At 53.8% G+C, this 17,859-nt stretch overlaps 1 protein-coding gene across 1 annotated transcript in view; it reads left to right on the top strand.

Annotated features, from left to right (window-relative positions):
- The window catches only part of Catspere (catsper channel auxiliary subunit epsilon), a 67,368-nt gene extending 49,948 nt beyond the window's left edge, over window positions 1-17,420 (top strand). Inside the window, exons 18-22 of the mRNA XM_048357500.1 lie at window positions 1,103-1,202; window positions 3,051-3,137; window positions 4,539-4,696; window positions 12,026-12,079; window positions 17,159-17,420. Of these exons, the coding sequence (XP_048213457.1) occupies window positions 1,103-1,202; window positions 3,051-3,137; window positions 4,539-4,696; window positions 12,026-12,079; window positions 17,159-17,312 (553 nt within the window). The 3' untranslated portion in view covers window positions 17,313-17,420. The remainder of the gene's footprint in view (window positions 1-1,102; window positions 1,203-3,050; window positions 3,138-4,538; window positions 4,697-12,025; window positions 12,080-17,158) is intronic.
- The last annotated feature ends 439 nt before the right edge of the window (window positions 17,421-17,859 follow it).

A 17,859-nucleotide genomic window follows, 5' to 3' on the forward strand; every position in this document is an offset into this window, starting at 1 on the left:
GCCCCCTCCCCCCACCAGGTCAAACATCAGAAAGCCAGACAGCGCAATCTGCAGCCGCGATGGGGGGTAGGGGGGATGATGAGACACTGTCTAGGTCTTATATTTTATGATGTGTCAAGTGAGATATTAAAATCGGAGGGGGAGCAGGTGCCTGAGATCAGGGTTCCCCCAGTGGGTTTAGGAAACCGTTTCATTCAGAAATAGGAGCCGTGACTGCTGGAGAAAGCAGCCCGAGCCGCGTTGGTTCTTGTGAGTCCGCGAGTGCGAGGTTGTGCGCTGCGCTTCGCTGGGCGTGGGCTGAGTCTCCCGGCGCTGGTTTAACGTGGCAGGAAAAGCCACCCTTGCCGGAAGCAGCGCCGCTCTGCAAGCCACGGGGCGGCACCAAGGCCCGGCGTCCCAGGGGGCGCTGCCCGGGCTGACCAGGGTATGGGCGTCCCTCACCCACGCGCCACGCGTGGGCTGCCCTGACCCCTCCGCAGCCCGGCCTTCTCAGCTCAGCCCGGACCAGGCACACCTTCCAGATCCTTCCTCCTGGGAAGTCCGCAGAAGCCGGGTCCTCCCGTCCTGGGGGTGCTTTCATCCCCATGCCTCAGAGCAGGCAGCCGGTGAAGGCAGATGAAATGCTGGGGAGGAGCCTGGCCTCGCCCTCCCTCCTCCCCCACACAGTCCTCCTTCTCCTCCCTCCCGACCAGCAGAACAAAACGTGGTCACCCAAGTCGGCGTTCTACCCCTCGAGTCACCCCCCCCCCCCGCGTCCCGCTCTTTGCTGGTTAATTGGAAGTAAGAGTTAAGTGGCTGTGTCTGCCCAGCCTGGGGCTGGCCTCACCCCGTCATCCTCGGATCTCATTCTACGGGGTCCTTAGGACTACAGGCTCCCTGACCTCACTCTTGACAGAAGGAACTTTCCAGCACGCATCCCCCTTGCCCAGAGGCAGAGTAAGGGCTGGAGACTTTAACTTCCCCCGGGATCAAATCACAGAGCTACAAGTGATAAAGACAGGCGCCAAGCAAAAGCCCGTCCGTCGGATTCCCAAGCAGAAATCCTCCACCCACCCTCCGGCTTAGACTAAACTACGGCTTCTGTGTCCATTGCTCCTTTCAGGTTTGATGAAAATGGCTACGTGAAGGACGTTGATGTAAACTTCATCGTGTGGGAGGTTCATGGCCGGGACGACTATAGTTTTAATACCACCATGCTCCAGGTAGGATGGCTTTGAAGCTGAGCAGAATCCAATTCGCAATTAGACACGTCTTTCCAAGGAAGCTGGAGCCACGCTGCGTTCCACTGAATTTTTTTTTTCTCATGGGGCTTGAACTCAGGGCCTGGACGCCGTCCCTGAGCAATTTTAGGTCGGGATTAGCACCCTACCACTGTGAGCCACGGCGCCACTTCCAGTTTTCTGGTGGTTCATTGGAGATAAGAGTTTCGTGGGCTTTCTTGCCCGGGCTGGCTTTGAACTGGTATCCTCAGATCTCAGCCTCCCGAATAGCTAGGATGACAGGCATGAGCCACCGGCGCCCAGCTTCCATAGAAGTTTTTAAGCCCCATATTACTTCTGCTTTAAATTTAATAGCTACTAAAATTCATTTGTCACAAAAAAAGCCATTGCCTTATAAAATAGACATGAAGGGGTCAGGGGGGAAAAAAAAGCATAATATGTTTAGAGTAGTGTAATGCAATCGCATGGGAAAATTTTCTCCCTACACTGTTGTTCGAGTTGGATTGCTGCCCAGCGACATTTTCGCCCCCTTCACACCCGACACAAAGGCCCCTCCCTCCCTTTCCCGGTGGCCCCCAGACATCCCATCCTGATGGCAGCCTAGAAGTTACCCACACGAGCTCCTGATGCCCCAGCTGTCTCAGACTGAAGCCAACAGCTTCCCAAGTGGCCTTCGTCTCTGCCAGACCCGCCATCCACGAACAGCACGTACGTGGCACCGGGACTCCTGGTCCCCCGGCCGTCCCCAGGGGCTGTGGGAGCCACCGTCCAACCAGGATCCTGAACAAACCCAGCCTGGAAGGAAGCCTCTGCTCCTCTCCCTCCCTCCCTCCCTCCCTCCCTCCCTCCCTCCTTCTCCCTCAAACCACTGCATCTTCCTGTCCACGCCCCGCAGATCCCTGTCTTTCTCCAGTGCACACCCTTTCCTTCAGCTCCGTCAGGCCAAGGCTGTGCTTCCTCTCCCTGCGTGTCTGGGAACGCTGTGGGTCAGTGCTCCTCCCGTACCCCATCATCCTAGTGTACCCCACTGCTTCAAGTCCAACTCCAGGCCTGGGCCCTGCCTCCCGGCCACCAGCTCCCAGGCCCCACTCTTAGCTGATGTCATTTATCCGTCCAAGCTGGCTTCCAACCCCGACCTTCGCCTCTCAGGTCTGAGCCGCTAGGATTACAGGCATGAGACCCAACAATGGGTAATTTTTTTTAAATATCTTCCCGCTGAAATTGAGAAGAAAACAGGGGTGGCTGTCTACCACCATTCCCACGCAGAATTGTTCCTGGGGACCTTTACAGTATGGTGAAGAAGAACCCTCAAAATAAATATGTAAGACATATAAACTGGGAAGGGTGAATTAAAACTGTCCTGTCCATAGCTGGGCACTGTGGCTCACGCCTGTACCCCAGCTACTCAGGAAGCTGAGATCGGAGAATCACGGTTCAAAGCCAGCCCAGGCAGGAAAATCCCCAAGACCCTTATCTCCAACTAACCACCAGAAAAACAGAAGTAGAGCTGTGGCTCCACAAAATGGTAGAGCCCTAGCCTTGAGCAAAAAGAGCTTAGCAACAGATCCCAAGCCCTGAGCTCAAGCCCCAAGACCGACAAAGGACAGACCAACCTGTCCCATCATTCGGCAGGTGACAAGTGCTCCCATGACAGCAGTAGAGCATGCTGGGAAGACGTTGGCGTGCGCGTGCTGTGTGACTTTTTCTTCTGTTTTCTGAGTAGTGATGGCAGAGGTGGTGCGCCGTAGGCCGTTTCCTAAGCCAGGCAGTGCGCACGTGGCCTTTCCCCGCGTCACCCCCTTCCCCGTGGGCTCTGGGGTGTTTTCACAGAGCGGATGTCTAAACGAAGCGCAAACGTGGGAGCTGATGGTGGCGCGGAACCCACACCTGCCGCTGGAGGAGGTGTGGGGACCCGAGGTGAGGCCCGCGTGGGGGGGGGGGGACACCTGGGGATTGAGTGTGGGAATCCCTAAGGGAAAGCTTTCCTCTCTGTTGAACTGTATTATTTCACCACTGGGGTTTGTTGTCCTTGTTGTTGTTTTGCTGTGCATTCTGCTACTGGTTTGTCACTGCTGAAAATCTGCAACTGCGGATGATCAGACGGCCAAGAAATGTGTAGAAGTATCTCGTCTTTTCCAAGACTTCTTCCCTCCATTTCTTTCTTAAATGCTCCTTAAGGTGTCCTCTTTCTGTGTGTGGCACTAGGATGGGAACTCGGGGCCTTGCATTTACTTGCTGGCGGGGATGGGGGGTGGGGGGGTTCCATGCCTCGGCCCCCTTTATTGAGTGTTGATTGTAAAGGCCTGACATTGCCACCTGGCCCAGGCTGGCTGGGGTGACAGGTGCACCCACCACGCCCGGTTCCCTTCGGTAAAGGCCTCCCTGGCCACCCTACCCGAACCAGAACGCCGCCCCAGACAGCCTCGCCCTCCCCCCAGGACGGTGCGCGGTTCCCGCCCCTCCTATGGCTTCCCAGCTAGAGCAGGGTCCCCGAGGGGGCGCACGCGCGTGGAGCCCCACAGCCCGGGAACGATGTTGTGGGACTGTGGACGCGGAGAGGAGAACTGACCCATGCCGCAGACGTGGCGTCTCCCAGGGTCTCCCGAGCCAACGCCGGTGGGAGGAGAAAGCACGCGGGGGCGGGGGCGGGCTGGGCGCACAGGTGTGGCCGTGCACGCGGTGAGTAGGGTGACAAGACCCGCTACTGGCAGAATTGGAGTGTGTGGTGAGACCCCCCCCCAGGAGACACGGCTGGGCATGTGGCCTAGTGGGTAGAGTGCTTGCCTCGTATACAAGAAACCCTGGGTTCAATTCCCCAGCACCACATATATAGAAAAGGCCGGAAGGGGCACTGTGGCTCAAGTGGCAGAGTGCTAGCCTTGAGCAACAAGAAGCCAGGGACAGTGCTCAGGCCCTGAGTCCAAGGCCCAGGCACTGGCAAGAAAAATTAAGAATAAAATATAAAGAAAAGCAAGGGATAAAACATCATCCCTTTAGTGTGTGCTCTGAGACCCATGGAGAGCCACAGAGGGCACCAAGCGCCCCAGGGGAGACGAAACCCCTGACCGCTGGGCTCCTCCTCATACCCAACTCCAGTGTGGCCCCAGACGGCATCTCGACGCTCCCACGCCATGCCGTGGTGTTCAAGGGAAGACACGCGTCTCTTCTCCACCACGATGAAGGTGTTTTCACACACAACAAATGGAGCCTGGGCTTCTGAGAGGCCCCAGAAGCTGCCTATAATGAATGCATAGGATCTAGCTTTGTTTATTAAAGCCAGAAAATGATCTTAAAGTTTTGTCTTTGTTTCTCGTCCAGAACTATAGGCCCTGCTTTTCGTATGCTATTGGAACACCAGGAGACTTGAATCAGCCCTATGAGATCATCAACATTTCTAATTATAACCATTTATATTGGCCCAATGACCACACAGGAATGTATGTGTTTCGTGTGAAGATCTTGGATCCGAACTATAGGTAAAGATAAACGTGTGATCACAATAATTTTAGCATTCATTGCTCAAAACGAAATTGTGGTTTTCTTGGTTTCATTTAATGCCAACGAAACATCCAATTGTTGCTTTATTTCTGTATTTCCTTTGCACTTTCTAGGCAGTGTGTTAAATATCCTTTGGGGTGATAGGACATTTTCTGCTAAGCATTAAATCACTCCATTTGAAAGCACACTCTGAAAGCACACTCGGCCGTTGCTACGAGACCCCCGCGCCTGACGCGGCTGCGGTGGAGTCCCTCGGGAGCTTGGGACGAAGCCACGTGGGGAGGAAGGGCCAGCGAGGGGGCCCCCAGCCAGGCGAGCGCCTTCTCACACGGCTGGCGCTGCCCACGGGTACCACGGGGAGCAGCAGGGAACTTTCCGGAGGACAGGGACAGTGCTTCGTTGACGCATGCAATGACGACGGGAAGATGGCTACCTGTCTGTGTCCAGCGCCTTGTCCCCTCCTCATCTCTGGGCTCCGGTTAGGGGAATCCTCACTTAGAATTCCATTGTTCTAGCTAACTCAAAGGCAAAACAATGATCTCCATACCACCCCTCCCCCCCCCCGAAAGAAACACTACCCTGTTAGTTGGGGTGGTCAAATAAAATCCCATTATTTTAATCACATAGTCTAGAGAAGTTGAAATCATGCCAGCCCTCTTGTCCTGTCACATTAGAGCAAATAAGTTCTTCTTTCCTCACACACTTGTTGGACCCTCCCTCCTCCTTCTGGCCAGGCTGCCTGCAGCCTTGGGGAAAACTCCCCTGTATGCCACTCTTTCTGCCACTTCCAGCAACCTCCTGGAACTATGTGTTCACCCCTAGAGGGCACAAAAGGCCCTCAGATTGTGGGCTGAAACTTAAACATCACCAACTCCCCTAAATTCATCTCCTTTGCTGGCACCGGTGGCTCACACCCACAATCCTAGCTACACGGGAGGATGAGTTCTGAGGATGATGGTTCGAAGCCAGCTAGGGCAGGAAAATCTATGAGATTCTTATCTCCAATTACCCCCACACACACCAAAAGTCAGAAATACAGCTGTGGTTCAAGTGGTAGAGCACCAACCTCGTGTGAGCTGCTAAAGGGAGAGTGCCCTCAGATTTGAGGCTGGATTTCAAGTTAGATGGGCTTATCATAATCGTAACCTACCCCAGAATTTAAAGAAGCCCCAGCTTATATGTGTTCAACAGAAACAAATGCTTGTCTCTTCTGCAAAAAATTCACATGAAATGCAAGCCCCAAAGAACTCCCAGAGGAAACATTTCAATAAGCGAAACATGAACAAGGGTCAACAGAAACAAAGACATCCTGCAACAACCTGGATTTATTACATATGGATTATAAAAGATGTATGGTTGCATGTCTATCATTCTTAAAGAAGGCTTTGAAAGTATAATGGAAAAGTAAGAAACTCATCAGAAGAGTCAAAGAAGGAACACAGAAAACTCCTGGAAATGAAAACGATTCTCAAAGCGAGATTAAGCAAGAGAAGAGGCCCAGCTGAGGAGAAAATCAGCGAACTGAAAGTGAGCACGTGACCACCGCAATCCGCATTACCATTATCAGAAGCTCCCCAACTCCTGAAGAACAACTCCAAAATCAAGCCCACCTGTCCAAATGGAGTTATGCCTAAATCCCCAGAGCCGACCTGGCACACACGTTCGAGCAGAAGACAGTGAACTACAAAGACGCAGCCCTTCCCAATACCAGTGGTTCGTATTTCGTACTTCTCTGCATTGCTAGCAAGCCCTGCAGAACAGCCACAGTCTTCACTGCTGTGGAATCCGCGCTTTCCTCAGTGAAAGACAAAGTGAGAGCTGGCACGCCCAGCCCTCCCCTCATCCCTAAACTCGTGCTGGCAGGTGGGGAAGGGTCGGCCGCCCGTGGTCACAGGCTGAGTGCTGACCTCGGGGTAAGAACTTTACAGTCTCTCCAGTGACCCCTCGTGCTTGCTTTATGACCTCCATTGCTGTGTAATTCATCATCCAAACTTCTGAGAGCAAAATGAAGGTGGCTACCAAAACCATTGTAGGTGGTCAGCAACCTGCCTACCAAGGGCAGGCCAGCCCTGAGCTCCAGGCATGCCTTCCTTGGATATAAAGGGAGGTCCTCGGTCAGAAACAACCGTCTGCGGCACGGATTCACACACAGAGGACACTCGGCCGGTCTCTACCTGGTGTTGCAGGCAGGAGTTGCACGGAAGAGCTGAGTACGTGGCGGGAAGAATCAGCATGTCCTGCAGTGGCGTGAGCCAGCCACCAGGCGGCAGGCTGAGGCCTCCGCATACACACCCCTCAGAAGGATTCAGGTCGTCCCGACTGGAGGCAGACTGGACAGTTCCTAGTGATAGCAAACACCTCAGCCCTGGAGAGGGGAGATTGGGCACTTTGGCCACGTGGTTTATGGACCCTGACAAAGCATTTGGGGGGCTTGAGAAAGAGGCTCTTTTGATAAACATTCATGGGAGCTTCAAATATTCTAATTCTTTTTTTTTTTTGCCAGTCCTGGGCTTGGACTCAGGGCCTGAGCACTGTCCCTGGCTTCTTTTTGCTCAAGGCTAGCACTCTGCCACTTGAGCCACAGCACCACTTCTGGTTGTTTTCTATATATGTGGTACTGGGGAATCGAACCCAGGGCTTCATGTATACGAGGCAAGCACTCTTGCCACTAGGCCGTATTCCCAGCCCCCAAATATTCTAATTCTTTAGTCTTGTTCCAAGAAGTTCATCTACACGCCTTTTCCCAAAAATTTCTTCTCATCGGTTCTTATTTCATCTAGACATTGATGTGCCTGATGGATAGATACTGATCCAGATTCGGGTCTACGATGATGCCACAGGCCGCCGCTCCTCTTATAAAAAGTACGACAAGGTCTGGGAAGGTGGCTTAGCGGTAGAGTGTTTGCCTAGCATGCATGAAGCCCTGGGTTCAATTCCTCAGTACAACATACACAGAAAAAGCCAGAAGTGGTGCTGTGGCTCAAGTGGTAGAGTGCTAGCCTTGAGCATAGAGAAGTTCAGGGACAGCACCCAGACCCTGAGTTCAAGCCCCAGGACTGGCACCAAAAAAAAAAAAAAAAGTAGGACAAAAGATCTTGCTCATGGGCTGGGAATGTGGCCTAGTGGCAAGAGTGCTTGACTCGCATACATGAAGCCCTGGGTTCAATTCCCCAGCACCACATATATAGAAAACGGCCAGACGTGGCACTGTGGCTCAAGTGGTAAAGTGCTAGCCTTGAGCAAAAAGAAGCCAGGGACAGTGCTCAGGCCCTGAGTCCAAGGCCCAGGACTGACAAAAAAACAATCAAAAAAAAAAAAAAAAACCCCACCAAGATCTTGCTCATTCTCTCAGGCTTTGTTCGTCAGGACTGTCGCTGAATGGAGCTACAGTCCACATCTGGATTCGGGGCATTACGCAAATCCTCCTTTTTTCTTTATAGTCAATGAAGTCATGAAGAACTCCGCATGTCCAGGCAAACTTGAGCTGTGACTCGACTCTGCATGCGTGTCCTCCCAAGCCCCGCTCTGCCCTCAATCACTTACTCTGAGGGCCTGCACTTCACCACAGGGGTCAGCTGACCTCACCGCGCCAGCCGCAAGCCGTCCAGGCCTCAGGGTCAGCGAGGCGACCACACTGTCAGCTCAGTTCCCGCCGAGGCCTTCGCCCTGAGCTGTTTCTCAGAACCATTTGTGGCAAATAACGTTTGCATTCGCTTGAGAACCAGAGGCGCCTTCTGACCTTCCTCATGTCGCCAGACAGGCACGCATCCTCTCCCCAATCTGCCAGGGCCTCACCAAGCACCGGGGCCGTCTGGAACCTTCCCGTCCTGCATGTGTGTAGAGAAGACCACACCTGCATGGGGCGTGTTCCCCTCAGATCCAGAGGAGGACGGAAAGCACCCTCCGCGCTCCCTCGGGACGCGCCCCTGCAGGCCGTGCCGCCCCTTGGTTCCCAGCAGTGACATCCCCGGGGGCAGTGGCGGAGGCAAGCTCCCCGGCCACGCGCCCTCGGGGGTGTGGTCCTCACGCAGAGGCAAGGGCTGGGCCTGCTTCTGGTCTTTCTGCCTCCTCCGTGTACTGGAAGACAGCAGGAGGGGCTGCTCGATCTCACCAGCGGCTGGGTTTGTGTTGATGCGCTTGGGCGAGGCAGCGGCCCTGAGCGAAGCCGCCGAGGTCTCGTGACGACGGTCTCCTATCCATCCTCCAAGCCCACCCATCTCCTGGAGCCACAGGGAGACACAAAAGTTACTGGTCGTTCTGTGGCTCAGATTCCTGGGGAAGTGGACTTGGAGGTGAAGATGAGCCTGCCGGAAGTTTACTGAGAAGCATTCTGGGATCCCCTGCGTTGGAGGCGGTGGCGGAGGTAAAAATGGGGGCGCACAGGTGGTCAGGGCTGCAGGGCGACTCGGCAAAGCCCCCCGCGGACCCCACAGGAAGCACAGGTGTTCTGAACTGGAGGACAGGAAAAGGCCCTGGTGCCTCTAAACCAACAGCGGCCGAGGCAAAGGAGCAGGGAGGGGCTGAGGTGGGGGGGGGGAGGGCAAGTTCTAGGAGGGCCTCCATCGGTTGCTCCCCAGATGAGAAAATGAGTGCGTCTGTCCTGAAAGGAGGATCCAAAGCCATCTGCCACGCTGCGCACAGCACTCCCGCCGTCCGGACCAAGGCGCCGCGATCGTATTTACCTGGTTTTGTTTCTCCACTTACTGCTAGGGCGCGGATCAGAGCCGGGTGCTAGTGCTTGCTCCAGCATGAGCCACCTGCAGCCCGGGCCTGGCGGCGACAACGCCAGCGTTTGCTTCCCATGGTCTTCCCCTTCCAGTCCTCATGGCTCTTTTCCACACAGAGCTATTTTCAGAATTCAGTGTGGGGAGTTCCACTGTCTGTTGAGACACCTAGTACATCTCCTCCAATTATGCATTGAGGAATAGAGGAAACATCATAGAAGGTGGCGGCACGGGTGCTGCGGTAAATGAACAGTCAAAACCCCACCCGTCCCTGCCTGCCTTGTGCTCCCATTGCGCCCAGGGGGCCACCTTTAGATCGGCTCCACTGTTGAAAGAAAAGCCTGAAAGTGCCGGGCATTTCTGCTTTCCCAGTGCACATTTTCCCTGCAGAAGGCAAGGGGGAAGGTTTCAGACAAGGTATAAAGGTTGCCTCCATGGGTTTCTTCCTCAAGGATTTTCATAAATTCAAGGGGTTTTGAAAACATCAGCAGACAAGTACAGGAATTAGGTTAAGTTCCGTGGTCCTCTAGGACAGCGGCTTCTGTCAGGCAGCTGTACATCAGGTTTACTTTGGTTGTAGGAATCAAGTAGGATCTTGGAGAGCTGCTTGTGTATTTCAGTCCTCGAGGCCCCATAATCAACTATCCACACCCAAAAAATTAACTCAAGTCTACTGCCATGGAAGATAGTTTGTTGAAGGGACGCAGCCTCCTTCATCTTTGCTGAACCATTGGCCTTTGCTGTAAAAGGTCCCTTTGTCCTTACTAAAGTGGAAGGACCAATTCCAATGCTACTGTCTCCTTCCTGATACCTCAGCCTAGAAAACCACCACAAAACACTGCTTCTGAGCCCAGTAACTTACATCTGATAAATCCACTTCAACAGCCCTCTTTCCCTGTCTTTAAATTTACTTCTAAACAGTGCAATAGGGATTCTGGCATCTAGATTTTTATTTAAGAGAGCACTTTTTCTGTCTACTTGTCCTATCTATTTAGAAAGAAAAAATGCTGAAGTCTCCAAGTATACTTAGGGACTTCACTGTTTTATATTTTCCTTCTGTCAGGTTTGTTTTTTGCCAGTCCTGGTGCTTGAACTCAGGGCCTAAGCACTGTTCCTGAGATGTTTTTTGCTCAAGGCTAGCACTCTACCACTTGAGCCACAACTCCACTTCTGGCTTTATTTTTTTGGTAGTTTACTGGAGATAAGAGTGTTAATGGACTTTCTTGGCTCATTTCAAACTGTGATCCTCAGAGCTCAGCCTCCGGAATAGCTAAGATTACAGGTGTGAGCCTCCAGCACCCAGCTGGTTCTGTTTTTGTTGCATGTATTTTGAAACTTTGTTTAAGGTGATACGCTTTTAAGATTATTATGCCATCTTTATTGTTGGGTAGTGTCCCCTTTCTATTCCTTCCTAGTTCTGACCAGACAAAGAAAATTTCAGGCCTAAGCAAATTACCCACTTCTTTATTTGTTAAATGGGTTGGTAAGCCCTATTTTATAGTATTCTTTCATTTTTTCTTGAGACATGGTCTTGCTGTAATAGCTCAGGTTGGCCTAAAACTTGCTAGGTAACCCACGCCAGCCCCAAATTTGTGACCTCCTGCCTCAGTCTACCAACCCACACCGTTATCTTACAATAATTCTGAGAAATGACTACTTTTACTGAACATTTAGCAAACAACTCCTTCTGCCTTTGCCCACATGAAAGTAGATGAAGTCGTGTAAATGGTTATTTATTAACATTCTGCCTCGCTGCAAGCGACATGCTGTCATAACTACTGATTCTCGGCCACTTCAGAAATGGCAATGCCACCCCCTCTTTTGAGCTCCTGACACTCAGAGAAAAACCTGATTTCAAAGCCAGGTGCCAGTGGCTCACACCGTAATCCTAGCTACTCAGGAAGCCGAGGTCTGAGGATTATAGTTCAAAAGCAGCCAGGAGACTCTTATCTCCAATTAGCGATCAAAGAGTTGGAAATGGAGCTGTGGCTCAAGTATTAGAGCACCGGCCCTGAGTGAAAAAGCTCAGGGACGGCATCCCAGGCCCCGAGTTCAAGCTCCAGGGCTAGCACACATTGGAAAAAAAACAAAACACAGTCCCGAACTCAAACCCAGGCTCTGTTACTCAAACAACTGTGCAAGACCTTTGCAAGTTTCATCCGGAAGGAAGGGTTTCCACGAGGACCACAGTGCACGTGGGCCCCTAGCACTACTTGAACCCAGCAGACGCCCAAGTCGCACTCATCTCCAGGGAGCAGACACTGGGTGGGCGGGAGCTGTTTCTGTCCCTACCTGTTAGTGCTCAGGAGCACTGTGAGCATGCGTCTGTTGCCTTGGGAACCACTGACGGAGGGGGGGGGGCTGGGTGGCCTGGGGCTTCATGATTTGCTCTGGGGACCCTCACTGCGGCCTGGGACGCGGAGATGGAGACATCCCCACAGTGGACTTGGCGGAGAGTCCTCTTCTGAGCCTTGTCAGGAAGATGATGCCTTCGTTAAACTGATTTGATGGTTACCGTAGAGATGCGTGGGGAGGTTTTAATAGAGCTCATGGAATCTTCAATATGACTTTTCTGATTTGCAGTTTCTGTAACCTGTCGGCCATATTTGCTGTGGAGACCTACGGAGTGATCCCCAGGTAAAGACCAGGGCGTGGGCTCTCGGGGTGAAGGGGAGGAAGGGCGGCCCAGGGGCTCCCCCAGACAGAGCCTGTCTGTGCAGCAGAGTCCCTGGGACCAATCCTATGACACAAATGTGATGTAGGATGTAAGTGACACGAGTCTAAGAATAAGAGCCGCCTTGGACGGTGTTTTCCCTGCGAAGCCGGTGGCTCTCCGAAGTCCTGCCCGCGTTTTCCACGGCGTTGGTGGCTTTGGCTTTGATTGGCTATCTAGGAAATGATTCCCCAGATGATAGAAACGGGCTACTTTCCTGAACTGCATATATTTCCATTCACCACAGGTCGTGTGTGTCCACACAGGATGGCTTGAACACAGTGTGTTCCCTGTCAGGGACTCAGCCAGGAGAGCTGAGACTCCTGCTCATCCCTCGCTCACCCCTTTGGTTCCAAGAGCCCCCCAGCCCCCCTGCCCATTCTGTCTCCACCACACCTTTCTGGCAGGCTCGCAGAACGCCGAGGGAGGGGCCACCGGGCCTCCCCACTGCAGAAGCCTCCGGAACACAGGCAGGCACGGCATGTCTGTCTGCCTCTGCGCTCAGCACCGGCCCTGCAGAGCAGGGCAGTGCTCACACTGAAGGGACAATCCCCAATGACATGGCTTCTCTGTCTGAGGCTTGGTGTGTGTGATTTTTGTTTGTTCTCTTCGGCTTTGTTAAAATGTTAAGTACGAGTAGCGGACAGAGGTTGGAGGTACAGCTGAGTAGAAGAGCGCACAGTGCTCTGGAGTCTCCCCCTAGCACCCAGACAATTGCTTCGGTTCTTGCGGCTCTATTTAAAGCACTACTGACTTTATGCTGTTTTTGTGTCTGAGCTAATGAAAGGTTCATGGTCTGAGTAACCCACCAATGGGAAAAGGCAAGGGCTGATTTTTTTTTTTTGCCAGTTCTGTGGCTTAAACTCAGGGCCTAGGCACGGTCCCTGAGCCGCTTCCTTTTCTCAAGGCTAGCACTCTACCACTTGAGCCACAGCGCCATTGCTGGCTTTTTCTGTGTATGTGGTACTGAGGAATCAAACCCAGGGCTTCATGCATGCTAGGCAAGCACTGTACCCCCTAAGCCACATTCCCAGCCCGAAGAGCTGATGGTTTAATTTTGGTTATTTTGGTGTTGGTACTGAGGCTTGAACTCAGGGATTAGACGCCGTCCCCGAGGGTTATTTTTTCCCCCTCAAGGCTGGCACTCTACTACTTGGGCCACACTTCCACTTCAATTGGAGGTAAGAGCCTCACAGACTTTCTGGCCCCCACTGGCTTCTCCCCGCCATCTTCGGAGCTCCACTCCGAGTAGCCAGGGCTGCAGGTGGGCAAGAGTTGGTCCTAAGCCACTGTGGGAAATGGACCTGGTTTACAGCAACTTCCCTTCCACACGGGGCTGGTATGATTGGTCAATGAGCATGGAAAGCAGTTATCTGTCCACACACCCACCAGCAGGAAGGGACGGCCCTGCCTCCTTGCACCTGCTCCCCTAACGGGGTTCCAGCAGCCAGGGCCCCGTGGCTGAGCTGCCCTCCAAGCCAGGGCTCTGCAGGTGCGGGAGGCCAGGGCGAGTGGCGGGGAGCCCTGCGCCCTGGGCTGTAGGGGCAGAGAGCTTGGTTCTTCCTGCTTCCCTGCTCAGCAGTGCTCAGCCCTTCCACCTCTTCTCCAGCTTCTCCATCCTGTTCGCTGCCACCCTGAACCCACAAACCACCTCTGGGACACAGAGGCTCTCCCCTGAGGACACAGCTGCACCTGCGCTCTGTTTTTGATGTGCTCCCTGCACCGCAGGGCCCTCTGGCTCTTCCAGATCGGTGCCGATCCTGGGTCCTCTTCTAAGCAGGCGCGCCTGGTCCTGGGCTCAGGGCACCTGGCCTGAGCTCTTCCCGTCCTCACTGCGGCCTTTCCAGCCTCCCAGGCTCGCTGTGGACCGCGGTCCTGCCCACGCGAGCCCCGTCCATGTCCCTGGCCAGCCCTGCCCGCGGCAGGCCCTGCCGACCTCGCCTCCCGGGCACCTCGCCCAGTCTCCCCCATGCTTCCTCGGCCCCATTGCTCTTCCCTTACCACCGAGTCTTCTTTTGGCTACTGTGTAACTCCATGGACTTCTAAACTGTAGCCTGTCTTTCTCTCCCCTCCCCTTCCCAGTAGCCATTAAACCGAGGCCCCGTTGAAGCCTGGCCTGTCTTCTGAGCTGCTCTGACAGCTCATCCCATCCCCGCAACCACCACCACCACCACCACCGTGTACACGTGGCTCCCATCCCCACAACCACCACCACCACCACCGTGTACACGTGGCTCCCATCCCCGCAACCACCACCACCACCACCGTGTACACGTGGCTCCCATCCCCGCAACCACCACCACCACCACTGTGTACACGTGGCTCCCATCCCCGCAACCACCACCACCACCACCGTGTACACGTGGCTCCCATCCCCGCAACCACCACCACCACCACCACCGTGTACACGTGGCTCCCATCCCCACAACCACCACCACCGTGTACACGTGGCTCCCATCCCCACAACCACCACCACCGTGTACACGTGGCTCCCATCCCCACAACCACCACCACCGTGTACACGTGGCTCCCATCCCCACAACCACCACCACCGTGTACACGTGGCTCCCATCCCCACAACCACCACCACCACCACCACCACCACCACCACCACCACCGTGTACACGTGGCTCCCATCCCCACAACCACCACCACCGTGTACACGTGGCTCCCATCCCCACAACCACCACCACCGTGTACACGTGGCTCCCATCCCCACAACCACCACCACCACCACTACCACCACCACTGTGTACACGTGGCTCCCATCCCCGCAACCACCACCACCACCACCACCGTGTACACGTGGCTCCCATCCCCACAACCACCACCACCACCACCGTGTACACGTGGCTCCCATCCCCGCAACCACCACCACCACCACCGTGTACACGTGGCTCCCATCCCCGCAACCACCACCACCACCACTGTGTACACGTGGCTCCCATCCCCGCAACCACCACCACCACCACCGTGTACACGTGGCTCCCATCCCCGCAACCACCACCACCACCACCACCGTGTACACGTGGCTCCCATCCCCACAACCACCACCACCGTGTACACGTGGCTCCCATCCCCACAACCACCACCACCGTGTACACGTGGCTCCCATCCCCACAACCACCACCACCGTGTACACGTGGCTCCCATCCCCACAACCACCACCACCGTGTACACGTGGCTCCCATCCCCACCACCACCACCACCACCACTACCACCACCACTGTGTACACGTGGCTCCCATCCCCGCAATCACCACCACCACCACCGTGTACACATGACTCCCATCCCCGCAACCACCACCACCACCACCGTGTACACGTGGCTCCCATCCCCGCAACCACCACCACCACCACCGTGTACACGTGGCTTGCAGACAGTGGGCACCAGATGCCACTGCCTGCTTAACCTCTTCTACATTGCTCAAGGGCTGACCCAACTGGGCGTGTTCAGAAGTGAGCTGACACTCTCACCTCCCAGTCCTGAACTTCATCATCTCTTCCACAAAGGGGCTAAGTGCGTCCACTGTGTGCCTGTCCCGGTCCCGCTCCAGGAAATGCTAGCCGCATAGGCCGTAGCGGATGGTGATGGTGGTATCAACTGCGGCTCTGTAGTGACTCTGTTTTCCACAATTCCCTATCCCAGGAAATGGTACACCCGGCTGCAAGCCAAATGCCAAGGAGTAAAAAACCTGGCTTCACACTCCTTACTCTCTCTGGCTCTATTCCCCTCCACGCCCTGTTCTCCCTGAGCTTGAGACCTACCAGCCTTCATTCTGTCCACAACCCTCTCTGTATTGTCCCACCACAGGACCTTTGCACATGCACTTCCTCTATCTGGAATTGCTTCCTTTCCTTCTTTTCCACAAAGGGAGGTATAGAAAAACTTGACGAGTGTCACTTCTAAAGACTGAACCCTGCTCCAGTGTGCCTGCATCCATCACACTGTGTCTCTCTGCTTCTTGACTCATCAACTTGTGATTTCAGATCCCATTGCTCATTGGTTGGTTAATGAGCATCTCCTCCCCAAGGGGTAAGCTCTCCAAGGGGGGGGCTCACCCCCTCTTCTCGATGTCCATGCTACCATCTCGCACAGTGCCTGACAGCTAGCCAATGGTCATGGCACTTAATTAAGGTAAAAAAAAAAAAACTACACTCTGGAACCGGCTTATGTGTGTGACTGAGGAGGAGGAAGGTCAGACTCCGTGGGGCCTGAGGACTGTAACACCCCCAAAAAGTTACAGCATAGAAGGAAACCAGAAACGGACGGACACCACTACTAGGACAGCAAATAGAAATCAGCACTTAGGTGACCCAAGAAACAAAGCCACTCACACAAGAGGCACCCACACAGTCCTGAGCCAAGAGCAGAGGTCTGGCACCTAACTGGTAGTGCCAACAAGAAGTGGCATACACACTCATACACACCCACCGGACTGACCCTCCCAGTCAGCACACTCTAAACCAGCCTGGGCAACTTAGAGAGATACCTCATTTGCTCAGCCACCGATTATAACACCACCACACGGGCTTTCCTGCCTGCCCACCCCACGTTCCTTCCTACCCCTCGGGGAGTCCCGACACGCCACTCTGCCTCCCCCCTTCTTCTCTCCCTCAGGGCCCCGGGCAGGCGAGGCAAGCACGGTGCCCCGAGCCTCCCCCTGACCCCCCTCATCCTCATCTCTGACCGCTCCCCCTGGCCCCCCAGCTCCCCTCAACCTGAACCCGTTTCTGCTCTCCAGCAACCAGGAGTGATGTGCCACTTCTCCATCCTCCACAGCCTGGCACGCACCCTCCACTTTGCAGGCACCGCTCAGCCTGTCTCCCCGCCGCCAAGGCCCTTGCACACTGCTCACACTCACTGTGCCCAGTGCCTGGAGCACACACCGTGCCTCAGAAGTCTGCGTTCTCTGGCGATGACCCAGTAAGTTTGAGTGAGTGAATGAACAGCCAAGTGTGAAGAAAGACTTCCAGTGACTTCTGTCATTGTTCTTATTCCAGGCCCAACATCTACCTGGTGGTTTCCTTACTCTTCGTCCTGGTACTCGTGTTCTTGTCCATCCTGGTCTTCAGCTACTTTTACTACCTGGGGATTTACAGACAGTTCATCTACGAACCGCTTCACAAGCCAGTGGGTAAACAAAAGAAAAGTTAGGGGTAGCAAAAGTTTGTTCTGGAAAAGTGAATATAATGTGTGTGTGAGTATGTGTAGCTATGTTGAGTGTGTTTGACTAAGAAATACTTGAATCAAATTCAAGATCTGAGGAATGTTCTTAAATTATATAGTGTTATTAAAACTTTTGTTCTCATTTAAAGACATCCAGTATTGTTATGCAGAATTTTTTTAAGGCTAAAACTTAATTTGGGGGGCTGGGAATGTGGCTTAGTGGTAGAGTGCTTGCCTAGTATACATGAAACCCGGGGTTTGATTCCTCAGCACCACATAAACAGAAAAGGCCAGAAGTGGCGCTGTGGCTCAAGAGGCAGAGTGCTAGCCTTGAGCAAAAAGAAGCCAGGGACAGTGCTCAGGCCCTGAGTTCAAGCCCTGGCACTGGCCAAAAAAAAACCTCAAAACAACCCCAAAACCCGACAACTAAATTTAGTTGCAATAATTCTTCCCAACAATGAAAGTACATTGTGAAAAATGTGTAGGTGTGCCAAATATTATTTTGCATGAAAAATTTTCATATGGCTGTAGTTTA

The sequence above is a fragment of the Perognathus longimembris genome, chromosome 11, assembly GCF_023159225.1.
Source record: "Perognathus longimembris pacificus isolate PPM17 chromosome 11, ASM2315922v1, whole genome shotgun sequence".
Classification (NCBI taxonomy): domain Eukaryota; kingdom Metazoa; phylum Chordata; class Mammalia; order Rodentia; family Heteromyidae; genus Perognathus; species Perognathus longimembris.